The sequence below is a fragment of the Neofelis nebulosa genome, chromosome 2 (assembly GCF_028018385.1).
Source record: "Neofelis nebulosa isolate mNeoNeb1 chromosome 2, mNeoNeb1.pri, whole genome shotgun sequence".
Classification (NCBI taxonomy): Eukaryota; Metazoa; Chordata; class Mammalia; order Carnivora; family Felidae; genus Neofelis; species Neofelis nebulosa.
This window is the reverse complement of record NC_080783.1, coordinates 182,422,692-182,436,914: the sequence shown is the minus strand read 5'-3', so window position 1 is coordinate 182,436,914 and position 14,223 is coordinate 182,422,692. Positions and strand designations below refer to the sequence as shown.

At 40.5% G+C, this 14,223-nt stretch overlaps 1 protein-coding gene across 8 annotated transcripts in view; it reads right to left on the bottom strand.

The window, feature by feature from the left end:
• Positions 1 to 11,837, bottom strand: part of LOC131504751 (BEN domain-containing protein 5) — a 1,495,810-nt gene extending 1,483,973 nt beyond the window's left edge. For 3 of the 8 annotated variants that reach the window (XM_058717439.1, XM_058717441.1, XM_058717440.1), the window contains exon 1: positions 11,566 to 11,837. In XM_058717439.1, the coding sequence (XP_058573422.1) occupies positions 11,566 to 11,599 (34 nt within the window). In that variant the 5' untranslated portion in view covers positions 11,600 to 11,837. The remainder of the gene's footprint in view (positions 1 to 11,565) is intronic. The other 5 variants (XR_009258138.1, XR_009258139.1, XM_058717438.1 and 2 more) reach the window with 5 other exon arrangements.
• Positions 11,838 to 14,223: the final 2,386 nt, after the last annotated feature.

Sequence of the window (14,223 nt, the reverse complement as noted above, 5' to 3'; positions counted from 1 at the left end):
AAAGCCTGTTTCCTTTTTGATTCTGTTTGGATGATCTATCCATTGATGTAAGTGGTGTATGAAAGTCCCTACTATTATTGTATCACTATTTATTACTTCTTTTATGTTTGTTATTAGCTGTCTTATGTATTTGTGTGCTTCCATAATGGGTGCATATGTATTTACAATTGTTCTATCTTCTTCTTAGATTGTTCCCTTTATGATTATGTAGTGTCCTTCTTTGTCTCGTTACAGTCTTCGCTCTGATATAAGTATTGCTACCTCAGCTTTGTTTTCACTTCCATTTGTATGATAAATGCTTCTCCATTCCTTCACTTTCAATCTACATGTGTCTTTAGATCTAAAGTGAGTCTCTTATGGGCAACACATGATGGGTCTTGTTTTTTTCTCCATTTCATCACCCTATGGCTTTTGACTGGAGTAAATGCTCCAGTAGTCCATTTACATTCAAAGGAATTATAGATAGGTATGTAACTTATTACCACTTTGTTATTTGTTCTGCATTTGTGTTTGTAGTTCTCTGTTTCTTTGTTCTCTTGTTCTTTCATCCCACGGTTTGGTGGTTTTCTTTAGTGATACACTTGGATTCCTTTCTCTTCATGCTTTGCATATCTATTACTGGACTTTGATTTGTGGTTACCATTATATTTGCATATGACATCTTCTGCATATAGCAATCTACATTAAGTTGATAGTCACTTACATTTGAACACATTCTTTACTCCTTTCCCCCGTCGTGTTTTAGGTATATGGTGTCAGATACTTTACATCTTTTTATTTTGTGAATCCCTTGACTGATTTTTACAGCTAAACTTATTTTTACTGCCTTTGAGCTTCCTACTTTTCTTACTCCTACTTTCCATTCCTTTCCTTTGCTTACCCCTGGTCTTTCTTTCCTTTCCACTCAAAGAGTCCTCTAACTCTTTTTGTAGAGCTGGTTTAGTGGTGATGAATTTCTTTTAAGTTTTGTTTGTCTAGGAAACTCTTTATCTCTCCTATTCAGAATTATAATTTTGATGGAGAGAGTATTCTTGGTTACAGGTTTTTTCTTTTAGCGCTTGCAATGTCATGCCACTCCCTCCTGGCCTGCAAAGTTTCTGCCAAAAAATCAGCTGATAGCCTTATGGGATTTTCTTGTATGTAACACTTTTCTTTTCTCTTAATGCTTTTAAAATTCTCTATTTATCAATACTTTTTCCTGTTTTAATTACTGTATGTCTCAACATGGACATCCTTGGGCTGATTTTGTTGGTAGCCCTCTGTGCCTCCTGGATCTGAATTTCTGTTTCCTTACCCAGATTTGGGACTTTTTCAGTTATTATTTCTTCAAATAAATGTTCTGCCCCATTTCTCTCTTCTCTTTTTGGAATCCCTATAATGCACGTATTAATTACGCTTGATGGTGTTACTGAGTTTCTGGAGTCTATTTTCATTTTTGTTATTTTTTTCTCTCTCTTGTTGAGCTTGACTGCTGCTTTCCAAAACCCTGTCATCCAGGTTGCTGACCCATTCTTCTGCCTTCTCTAGTCTACTATTTACTCCTTCTAGTGTTACTGTTAATTTCGGTTATTGAGCCCTGCATCTCTAATTGGTTTTTTTCTATGTTTTCTATCTCTTTGTTAAGGGTCTCACTTAACTCCTCCACTCTTCTCAAATCCAGTAGTATCTTTATGACCATTAGTTTAAATTCTATATCAGGCATATTACTTATCTCCATTTGGTTTACGTCTCTTGCTGTGATTTTGTCCTATTCTTTCATTTGGGACACATTGTTCTGTCTCTTCATTTTGTCTAACTCTCTATGTCTGTTTCTATGTGTTAGAAAAGTTAAGTTATGTCTCCTGTTCTTGAAAGTACTGGCCTTATGAAAGGCATTACAGTGCCCTGAAATCCAATATCCCCTGTTCACTAGAATCTGGTGCTCAAGGTTGTCTCCTATGTCTACTGCATGTGCCCAGCTATTGTGGCTGAGCTGCATTTGCCTTCAGTCCAGTCATTTGCATGGCTTTCTTGACTTTTGTAGGCAGTGTTTGGTCCTCGTGTTAGTGAGCCAATCTGGGGCCATCTTAGGCTTGAGTTGAATCAGACCAGGCATTTGCCAGAGATGCAATAGAACCAAACTATAGGTCACTTTCCCTGTGTTGTCCCCTGAGGACCTTTCATTGATGGGTAGGATCTGCACTCAGACCAAACATCTGTCCCCAGCCCACTGCCGGGGCCACAGTCAGATTGGTGTGTGTGGTTATCTTCTCCTCTCCCCAGGGAAAGAGTCACTGTCAAGGCTCTTGCACACTGCCAGGCTTGTGGCACCATTCTAGATGGGCTTCAGCCAAGAGTGTATTGGAGGGAGCAGGCCTGCAGGAGAACACAACAGTGGAGCACCCTGTGCTAGCAAGGTCTGTACCACAGTCCACTGTGAGAGGGGACCTCCAGCTACCAGGGACCAAGGCAAGGTTGGAAGTGGTGGTATACATGGTGTTTGCAATGTTTGCACGGGTCTTCTATGGGAGAAGACCTGAAACCAAGGCCTGCCTTGAGGAGGCGTGACCACAGGAGAACTCAGGCAGGGCATGCCATTAGCAAGTTAGGTAGTGAGTGATGGTGCCATGCTGGTTCCTGAAGGGTCCCTGTGTCTAGTCTGGGAGACAGAGATAGAAATGGCACCCACCAGCTCCTTTGTTCCTGGAGAAGTCTCCCAGGAATCCCTGCCCCCTCAGCACACACTCTGAGATTATTAAACAAATCTCTCTCCTATATACCCTAGGCATTTTTTTCAAAATGCTGCTTCTATGCTATATCTGTAAGGAGCTGTTTATTTTTATATATTTTAAGGGCAGGGATTCAGTTTCCTCTAGCTCTCCTGGCTCTCTCAAAGCTGAGCCCACTGATGTTTAAAGTTCAAGGTGTTAAGCCCCACTGATTGTAAGAACTCATGAATTCGGCCTCTCTGGTTTTCAAAGCCAAATGTTATGGGGATTCATCTTCCTCATGTAGGTTCTCCACCCCAGGAATATGATATGAGAATCTGTTTCTTTCTCCTCTCTGCACCTGTAGCATCCTTCCCTTCTTTCCTCCTGTAGATCCATTTAGCTCCCAATCACGTCTCTGCCTTTCCTATCTTCTTTGATATGGCCTCTTCTCTACACTTAGCTCCAAGGAGTCTGTTCTGTCAGATTTCAGGTTGTTTTCTGGGTTATTTACACCCATGTGCATGTTATCTACTTGTATCAATGGGACAAGGTAAGCTTAAGATCCTCCTACTCTGTCACCTTCCCCAGAAGTTTCCCAAATGAGGTTTTAATGAGCTTGTTCCGTCCACAGTATATCAACTGTGTTTAAGCCCTATTCAACTAGGACATCTTGTTTGTAAAATGTCAAAAGTTTCTTCATTTTCCCCTTCATTTGTGTTAACATCCTCAACTTCCAATAGCCTAAGTTCTAATATTTAAACCTAAAATTTATGGATAAAAAAATGTTTCCACTCATTTGGTCTACAAATATTTATTGAATGCCTACTAGGTAGCAAGCATATACTAATTGCTATTTTAGTCCCTACTCTTCAACACTAATTTACTCAATGAGCGCATAGAGATGCCCAAGATGAGAAACCTCATTAACCCCATATTTCTACAGTAATTAGAAATAAATGTGCACTGTTGTTTCATACATTTGTCTGAAAATTGAGATATGCATTACCTCTTCCTCAATAACAAAAGAAAATTTAAGTTATTTTAACTTACTAAGAAGCAGAGTGGAGTAGTCCCATCAGTATGGACACAGAGCCAGACAGACTTGGATTGCAGTTCCAGTTCTACTACTTATGGGTTGTAGAACCTCAGCTTCACCACTTAGTATTTCTGAACCCCAATTTTCTCATATATAAAACTGAGATAATTATACCCCCTTGCAGGAATTTTGGGAGATTTAAACAAGATATACATAAAGTGCCTAAAACAAAGGAGGTACTCTACAAATGCCAAAGATTGGCTTACTGAAATAACTAACTTTGTTTTAAAGCCCATTACTACAATACCTGGTTATTTATCTCTCTTCATTTTAGGGCAGTATATTCTTATTTGCCGAATGGAAATCAGGAAATTTAAGTTATAGTTCTGGCTCCTCTTCTTGCTGGTTGTGGGACCCTGGTTAAGTCACCTAACCTCTAACATTCAATATAAAGGTAAAAACTAACACTTCCCTCACTGTAAGCTCTAATCTTATACATGTTTTTTCTGCATAGGAGAGCAAAAATGGAAAGAATCTTGGCTTTGGAATCAGACCTGCTCTCTAGCCACATAAGCCTGAACTAATCACTTACTCTGTCATGAATACATCTATGTAACCTTGGAGTCTTTCTTCAGGTCTACTGTGAGGCAAAATGAGGAAGTAAAGTATAAGGAGCTAAAAATATGAGATAAACTGATGACCAAATAATTTACGAACCAGCATTTGCTTTGCCTAGCACAGATGTCATTAAATCAACCCCTTTCACCAAAGTATTCCTACTTTGAAGATTTCAGATTCTTAACTGCAACCTCTATTACTAACTGAAATGTAATCCTCTATTACTAACAAATAGAAGATATCTTAACCTGGGTTTCTGGGATGGACATTATCTCTTGAAATTATTTTCAAATTTTCATGTGTCTGCACACAGCATGCATTTTCATGAGAAAGAATTCATTATCTTTTCATAACATATCAAGAGGTATCTATCACGCCAGAAATGTTTAAGGGCCAATAGAAGCAAAAAATAAAAAAATAAAAAGAAATACAGTCTTTAGCTCTGTTAATAGATGAGCAATACCAGCAATATTCTGAATGAGTTTCATTCTCCCACCACATAACTTTCCTGGGCATATGTTGCTCTCTCTGCCCTCCTTTCCTCCTCTCTACTCCCAGTCCCTCTGCCCTACAACGTTCACTGGGCTAATTCCTTCTTGTCATCCAAGACTTAATTCATGTGTTCTTCCTCCAAGAAGCGTTACTAAACTACTCCTACCACCATCTCCAAGCTGTCAGAGAACTATTATCTAGCCTCAGAATTCTGTGTACAACTTCTACCATTGCCCGGATGCTAATTTTCTAGCTCTATTCTTCTTCTACTATTATGGGAGCTCCTTGAAGGCAGGGACTATGTATAAATACATCACTGAATTTCCAAAGTTTGCCACAATGCCTGACATACAGTAGGTATTAAATATATATTTTTATAAGAATAATTCTAAAAATGAATAACACAGTCCACAACATAGTGATTTCTTCCACAACTCTATGACACAGAGATTAATATACTACAATTAGTGACTTCTAAAACTCCTGATAAAATGCAGCAAACTATAAATGATGGCAGATTGTTTTTTTCCCATTTCTTCCACCAAGACTCAAAGATTTTTTTTCCATAACATTGTTGAAAGTTCTTTATTTAGGAATTTCCAATCCCATATAAAGGTTTTTAATCCTATATTAAATTCTAGGAGTTTTTCTGTGTTTGCTTGTTTTGTTTTCCTTCAGTTGACATGCAAATACATTATTTTGAAAGCCTGGTTAGAGACTCAAATGTTCACAATCAATAGTTCTCAAATACATATGACAAATAAAAACTATTTTCTTTAGAGTTTGAAAAAAAAAGAAATTTCTTTTAGGAGTCCCATTAAATAAATGTGAAATACAAAAAGTAAAAATTATCATATTCCCATATGGTGAATAACATCAATGAATTATTGCAAACTTTCACACTTAGAATAATGTTTTATAATCAGAAAAATCAATTCCAGCTAAGGATGAAAATTTTTCTTAATACTAAAATTAACACCTACTCCAATGCTGAAATTTAACAATTAATAAAAACATTCTGAAACTCAATTACGATCGTACTATTCTTTGACTCAAAGACAAAGCTGTGACTATTAAAAATACGTATGCAAAATATAGACATCCTTCTGTCCTTCTTAATGCATATAGGTTTCTAGTATCTCTAATTGAAAGTGACATTGCGCAATGATACTGAAACTAAAGCCAAATGCAACATCAAGAGATCTCCAACATTATCAGTTTCTTAGAAGAAACAAGCACATAAGCATCACGGAAACCAAATGTGTTTTCTGTCCCAATACTATACTTTTAGGATCTTTAATAAAGCTATATACTTGCTGATGTTACAGAAAAATATACAGGTGACAAAAAATAATTCAAAGCTTTAAAAATATTTCTAAAAAGGGATAAAACTATGTAAATCCACATTCCCTTTTCCACAATTTCAAAATCCATAAATCTCTAAAAATGGTAATTTTTTCCATAAATTTGGTGCCAAAACTAATTTGTCAACAAAATTTAACCTAAATTGACATGAAGCTATTTATAATTTATTCATTTAGTGTGAATGTGATATTAATGTGTTTGATTACAAGGTACTCTCCCATACCCATGGGGATGTTATATAATTAACAGTACATATGCTGTATTACTTTTCCATAATCCAAAAAATATCTGAATTCTGAAATATATTTGCATCCAAAGCTCCAAATAAGGGACTATAGATCTAGATTTCCTCTTCTTTAAAAGACAATTTTACTAGTAAGCTTTAGGAAAAGACACACACCCATGCGCATGCACACACACACACACACACACACACACACACACACACACAGAGGCAGATACTAAATAACCTACCATTTCTTTGAGGGTAGGATATAACACATTATGCACTTTCCAAATCTATCTCTAAGTCTCACCTGAAAAGTAGGTGTTACTGTCCCCAATTTGCAAACAGACTTAACTATTTTGCCCAAGTACTAACAAAAGATGGAAAACACTATTCTCATTTCTAAGGCTTTTTAAAATTTCAAGATTCTGTCTGTAGATGATTTCAGGTACCATAAAATTACTTTTTTAAAAAATATTCATTTCACAAATTGATCAAGGTACAGGCCATTTTTTTGAAAGAGAGAGAGAGAGAGAGAGGCAGAATGAGCAGGGGAGGGGCAGAGAGAGAGAGAATCCCAAGCAGGCTACATGCTGCCAGGACAGAGCCAGACGGGGGCTGGAACTCACAAAACCATGAGATCATGACCTGATCCAAAACCAAGAGTCATATGCTTAACCAACTGAGTCACCCAGGCACCCCAAAGTACAGGCCGTTTTTAACAGACTGCATCATTCTAAAATTTCTGGTCAGTATGGGCTTCCACAAAAGTAACACACTTGGCAATACAGGAAAAAAATTATACCAGGTAATTCACACAAAGCTTTCTTTTATGATAGTTGGAAAGGAAGAAGAATCTGAGAAATTGAAGCAAGTGCAATCTAGCCTATTACTCCCACATGGTTTCTTTCTTATTATTGTTAATAGTCAAATTGTTGGAAAAGAAGAAAAATTCAAACTCTTGTCCTCATTTTAAAGTACAATGTTTTAGGGACACCAGGGTGGCTCAGTCAGTTAAGCTTCTGACTTCAGCTCAGGTCACAGTCTCATGGTTTGTGAGTTCAAGCCCCACATCTGGCAGTCTATTATCAGTACAGAGCCTGCTTCAGATCCTCTGTCCCCCTCTTTCTCTGCCCCTTCCCCGCTTGTTCTTTTCCTCTCTCTCTCTCTCCTCTCAAGAATAAACATACATACATACATACATACATACATACATACATACAATACAATATTTTAAAGAAACTTCCTTTTGCAAATCTGACCTTCTAACAGAGCTATCTGTATGCTTGGAAAAAAACTTATCCCTTCGCTCCAAGAAATCCCTCAAAATCCACCTCATATAGAGACCTATTCCATGTCATTTTAGTACAAATAACAATTCCACATTCGCCTAAACTTGGTGTCTGTCTTTCTTCTAACGGTAAATAAATTATACCAATGGGGAAAAAATGGAGGAAAAAAAGAATGTCTTAAATTCATCACTGTGTGTTTAAATCTTGCTTAATTTTTTACATTCAAGCTTCAGGGGAACTAAGAAAATTTCATTTATTGTGCACTTCAGATATATTATCTCTAGAATTCACAACTATCCTGCAAATATCATCCCCATTTTATGATGAGGGAACTTTAGATCAGAAAATTTGAGTCCATGGTCCTCATCTAATAGATTACAGAAACAGACTTTAAACAAAGATCTGAATTCCAGTTCTTTCCATGTCACCTTGCTAACATATGCTTACCTTAGAATAACATTTCTTGTAGGGCAGGAATTTTCATCATGGCTATTATTGCTTCACTATGTAGAATATTGCAATACAAAGAGAAAGCCAAATAATGAATCTGTATAATGTTAAAATAATCCCCAAACAGGGGTGCCTGGTTGGCTCAGTTGGTTAAAGCATCTGACTTTGGTTCAGGGCATGGTCCCCTGGTTCTTGGGTTCATGCCCCACATAGGGATCCGCACTGGTGGTGCGGAGCCTGCTTGGGATTCTCTCTCTCTCTCTCTCTTTCTCTCTCCCTCCCTCTCTCTCCCTCTCTCTCTCTCTCTCTCTCTCTGTTCCTTCTCCACATGTGTGCTCTCTCTCTCAAAATAAGTAAACTTAAAAAAAAAAAGCCCCAAACACCTATAATCTTACACTTATTTGCAGATCTTGAGCAAGTTGCTTAACTTCTCTGTGCCAAAATTTCTTCAAACAGTAGAGTTAATACCTTAGAAAGTGGTTATGATGCTGACATAGATTAAAATATATAAAGCTCTTAGCACAGTATCTGGCACATAATAAACACTCTAGAAATGTTAGCTATTGCTACTGAGATGAAAAATCATCAGACGGGCATGTTTTGAACCAGGTGACTCCAGTCAGCAATAGCTGGACACCTAATCCAAAAACAATCAATCCTACACTGGCTTGAAATCTATGACATGATCTGGTGAAAATATGATGTATTCCAATTAGTTTCTCTCTCTTGGGAATCTGAATTAAGAAATAAAGACTAAGCCCATTAATAGTAATTCAGAACTTAAATGGTTTGGCTCTTACCTTCATCAATTTTCTCTCATTAATGTTATCAACAATGCTAAATCTGTTGCTAAATCTAGTTTTTCAGTCTTCATTTATATATCATTTGGCAGCATTTGATCTGTTCAAGACCATTCTCCTCATTCTCTTTGGAAAGCACTGAAATATTGCAGCTATTCAACACTTAATCCCAAGCCTCTACTCTCCTCACCCCACTGTCCCCTCTATGCAATTTCATCCACACTTTTGACTTCACTAATTATCTTTCATGTTAGCTCTGACTTTTCTTACACATTCAACTGCCTTGTCAATCTCTCACTTCTCTGGATGGCTCAAAGATAAAAGATAACTCCGACTCCATATGTCCAAAACCAAACTCATGATCTTCCCTCTCAAACACAGCCAAGACCCCTTCCAGTGTTCCTTATCTCCATAATGGCACAACCAACTATCCAGATTCATGAATTAGAAAATTAGAAGCATGACCTGATACCTCCTTTTCCTTCATCCCCATCTTTCACTAAATCCTATTAATTTTACCTCTTAAATATTTCTCAATTCCTTCTCTCCATCTCCACTGCTACTTTCTAACAGATCTACCTATACCCATTCTTGTATCTTCTGTACTTCCCATACTGTAGCCAGTTATATTTTTCATGATTATAATCATGTCATGCTCCTACTTAAGAGCCCTCAGTGGCTTCCTACTATTTGGTGAAAATACATATCATAGTATTCAAGACCTGCAAGATCTGTTTCAGCTTCTTTCCCCCTCCTATTGCCCTATATGCAGCCATATTTGTCTTTTTTCAGTTCCTTAAACACAATACATTATGTTTCCTGCTACCTTAGGATCTTTGCACATGGTTTCCCTCTGCCTGGACCCTCCTTGTCCTTCTCTTTGCTTAATCAATCCTTATTGTATCTCATCTAAAAATATCACTTCCTCAGAGAAAGTTTCTTGAACCACTAGACTTGATCAGATCATTGTTATTTATTCAACAAATACTTAAGAATAACCTACTGTACACCATGTATGGCTCTAGACATGTGGGATTGTTAAACATAACAAAACCTTTGCCTTCATGGAGCCTACATTCTAGTGGAAGAAAACAGGCAATAACTAATAAAAGTAATATGTAGACTATATAATATATGTAAAGCTAGTAAATTGGGGGGGGGGGGTGTGAGGGGGCAGGGAAGAAAAAAAAAAAAAGAACAAGGTAAGAGAATCACAAGCAGAGAGTTTCCAGTGCCTAAGTTGGTATCTAACATATAGTTGGCACTCAATAAATATTTGTTGAGCAGATGAATGAATAAAGGAAGGAGCATGTTCAAGTCACAAGGAAGCTTAAACTGTAAAAAGAATAAAGGAACTACTTGATGGACGAAGCAAAGAGAAACCATGCAGGTCTTGAGAGAGAATAGTCTCTTGAACCATTCACTCTCAATGGCTTCATTCAGCTTCCAGTTCAGTTACTACAAGGTCTTAGTATAACCACTATCCATACCCTTCCCCAGTGCCAAGGGCTGGATAATTTAAGTGGGTCACTCCTGAAACCAAAATACCTAATCAGGACACATATACAAGATTTGTATACCACTTCCATCACTCACCACCACACTTATCCCTAAAGCCACTGCTTTACTACACACACAGGTATCACTTGTCTTAAAGCCTCAGTTCTTCGGTCCCCAGCCCCTTTCAGGTGCAAACTCCTTCCCATACACACAAGACTGAAAACCCTTGCTTTTTCCTATGACCGAGTGAGACACTTAGGTCACTACTCTCCAAGACCAGTCAAACCCACAACTGGGGTCCCCTCAGGGATAGACACCTGGGTCTCCCCTTCCCAGCCGTCTCCTGCACCTTAAAGACTATCTTCTCCCCACAAATATATGGACATGCACACCTTTGTGATTCTAAATGACCTTCAAGATCACCGATCCCACATATACTCAAACTCAGGCTCCAGCATTCCTTGGTAAGGTTCTGAAAGACTGGGGCTCTGAGTGCCCCCGCAAGCCTCTTGTCTTTATCAGAACCTACGAAAGGATTTGTATACTTTCTCGATGGCCAGGGGTGACCCTAAGGCACTGTACTTCCCCCAAACACAAATATTCAGTGTATACCCCCTTTCCATGGCACTGCCTGATATTACAGTAACACTCCTCTCCCATATACCTGCCTCCTCAGAATAAGAGACTCCATCAAACCATGCCCGTTTAGGGAGCCCTCCCATGTTCCCACAAGACTATGTACCCCCGTCCATGACTCAGCCCTACTCCCATGATCAGCCCCATCAAACGCGCCCCTCAGGATTAGAGTCCTATATCTTCCCTGGAGCCCCAGCCCCTTCTGGGCCCATGCTCACTCAGGAGTGTGCACACTCCCGCATACATTCCTGCGCCTCCTCCGAGACTCCGAGGTCCCTGCCCGCCATTCAGAGCGGTGTGCACCTCCCTTGACCCCTGACCCCGAGGTCACAGCCCCACCGCGCAAACACACAGGGGTGCCTCCCCAAGAGTAGGGCCATGCCCAAGTCCCCTCTCCCCTCAGACCCAGGACCGCCGTGCTGCTTCAGCGCTTCCCCCCAGAACGACCGCCCCCACAGACCTGCCTCAGGCGCCGTCTGGCTCCGCTCCGCCATTTTTTGTTGTCCCTCCGCCTCTAAGCCCACGCGAAAATCGCGGGGCAGTGGGGAGCGGGCGACCGGATCCTCGGGCTGACAGAGCTCCCTCAGGAAGACGCGGCACGACGGTTGCTAGGGCAACGGGCGGCCCGCGTGCCGGCGACCGGCGCGTGGCGGGGGGGGGGGCGGGAAGGCGGGCTGGGAGGGAGGGAGCGTGCGTCCGAGGCCCCGCCCCCGTGGCTCCAGCCCTCTCCGGTCCAGGCGCCGGCGGGGCTGGGAGTCCGCGGCGCTTCTCGGTTTCCCACTGAGCCACCGCGTTCTGGCAACTGAGCATGCTCAGCCGCCTCTGGGGAGCCAGGACCCGGTCGCCTGGGATGGCGCTCTTCTGCTGCTGAGGGGTTCTTCCTGCTAACCACAGACGTGGATGGACTGGCTTTTCTGTGTTTGAAGCTCAGTTTGGGACTTGAGACACAGATTTCTTGATTTCCCAACGCACCTCCTCCTGGCGTGCCTGGCCCTGGTCGAGGTGCTGGGTAACTTATGTCTTCAACTGAAATGCACCGAGAATCAATAATTCTGTGCCCACCCACACCAAACTCGAAGAGCGCAAAGAGGTCGGGCTCCTTGCCCCTCTACAACCGCACCAGCCCCTAACCCTAGACTTTTGCTGCTGTATTTCTCAGTATACTTAGGATGCCTTTTCCCATCTCTCCGTGGTGAGTCACCACTATCTTCTAAGACCAAGCTAAACATTACCCTTTTCTGAGCTGCTTTGTCTTCCCACTCCGCCGTGTATACCTGGGTTAACGCTGACAATGCTTTATGCATTATTTACTTCTTTCTTCCTCACTTAAGGGTAGGGTGAGCTCCCTGATGCCAGGGGTCCGTCTTTTCATCTAGCTATACTCCGTAACACAGTATAGTGCTTGACACAAGGTAAGTGCTCAGTAAAAGTAAATATTTGTGAAATGAAAAATGAATCCTAAGTTCACTCTAGCACATCCTACCAGTTTTATTGAACACTTAATTTTTTAACAAGTACCGTTCTAGACCCCTTCTCTTCAAAGTCTCACAGAGAAAGGAAGAGATAATGGTTTTCCATACCTCATAGAGACACCACCTCCAGCCTGGACTTCAACTTATTCTAGGATGTTAGCCCACCAGATAGTGGACACTCAATACATATTCTTAACAAAAGGATGTAGTCAGAGAAACAAAAAGAGAGAAAAAATGGCTTTGGTAGAGGTTAACTAGTGTTAGAAGTGCTACAGAATCACAGAGATAACTCTAAATTAGGAGGTGGCAGGAGTAAAACAATGAAAATCCTAAAGAGGAGTGAGTCTTGAAGAATAAATAATTGTCAGCCAGGCAAAGTAAGGAAGACTGTGCCAAGCAGAGAGAGCAGCATGAGCAAAGCAGGGCATAGGGAACAGCAGTGAAACTATAAGAAGTCCACTATGCTAGAGCACAAAACTCATAGGGCAAAACATTATCTCTAGAGAAACTCCTGTATAGGTAAGTAGTGTCTTTAGTTGGGTTCCCCAAAAGCAGAGTCTGAGGCCAGGATTTGGGTGCTGGTAATTTGTTTGGGAAGTAAGCTCCAGAAACAGATGTGAGGGGGAGAGAATGAAAGAGGGGAAAGCGGAAAAGCCAAGAAAAATGTGTGATATTGAGCTGATTGCTTTAGTAGACAACAGGGCTTAAGCTCACTGGAGACCCTCTGAAAACCATGTAGAAGGTGCCTCAGCATTGCACCACCAAAGAACAAGGAGACTGGGTCATTTACCTCTTAATTTCCATCTCCATTATTTGAGGGTTATCTCAATACCCCAGCTTGAACTCTTTAACATTTCCTGGTTATGCTTGCCCAGGGCTAAGCAGTCTTCTAGGATTTGAAAGAAAGCCTTGAGGCAGAAAAGCAAGAGGGACCAGAAAGCATTTGAGCTAGCAATAGACATAGAAATACACTGAAATCAGGAATAAGGTTTGGGCACCACAAGAACTTCTACAAAAGTTACATAAAAATACTCATCAGAAATATCCCTCCATATTTGAGTAGTTTAAAAATTCACAAGCCATGTCAATACAACTATCAAGATGAAAACACACAAGCTTTCACACATCACTGGTAAAGGCTGTGAGGGCTGTAGGAATTTCAGTGTGGGAAGGGTCACTGAGGGCTGAAGAGGACAAATGAGCTTCATTAAGTATAAGAAGATGGAAAAAAGGAGTTTGAGGACCCAGGTTCTACTCAAACTCTTGGACAAATCACTTAAAGAGACGTTGAGCCTCAGTTTCCTTTCCCAACAAACCCAAACAACAGTGCTGCCTACCACAAAGAGTGCTCTAAGTCACAAATAATGAGACAGGTTAAAATGCATTTTATAAGTATAATTATGGTAAATAAAGAACCTGGCATGTTTTAGAACAATTGACATTAACATACCTTGATTCCATTTCTGAGCCAGGTCTTGTGCAGATGCTAGTGTTAACCTCAAAAAATAAAACTGCCGGAGGCGCCTGGGGGGCTCAATCGGTTAAGCCTCTGACTTCAGCTCAGGTCATGATCTCAAGCCTCAAGTGGTGTCGAGCTCTATGCTGACAGCTCAGAGCCTGGATCCTGCCTCAGATTCCGTGTCTCC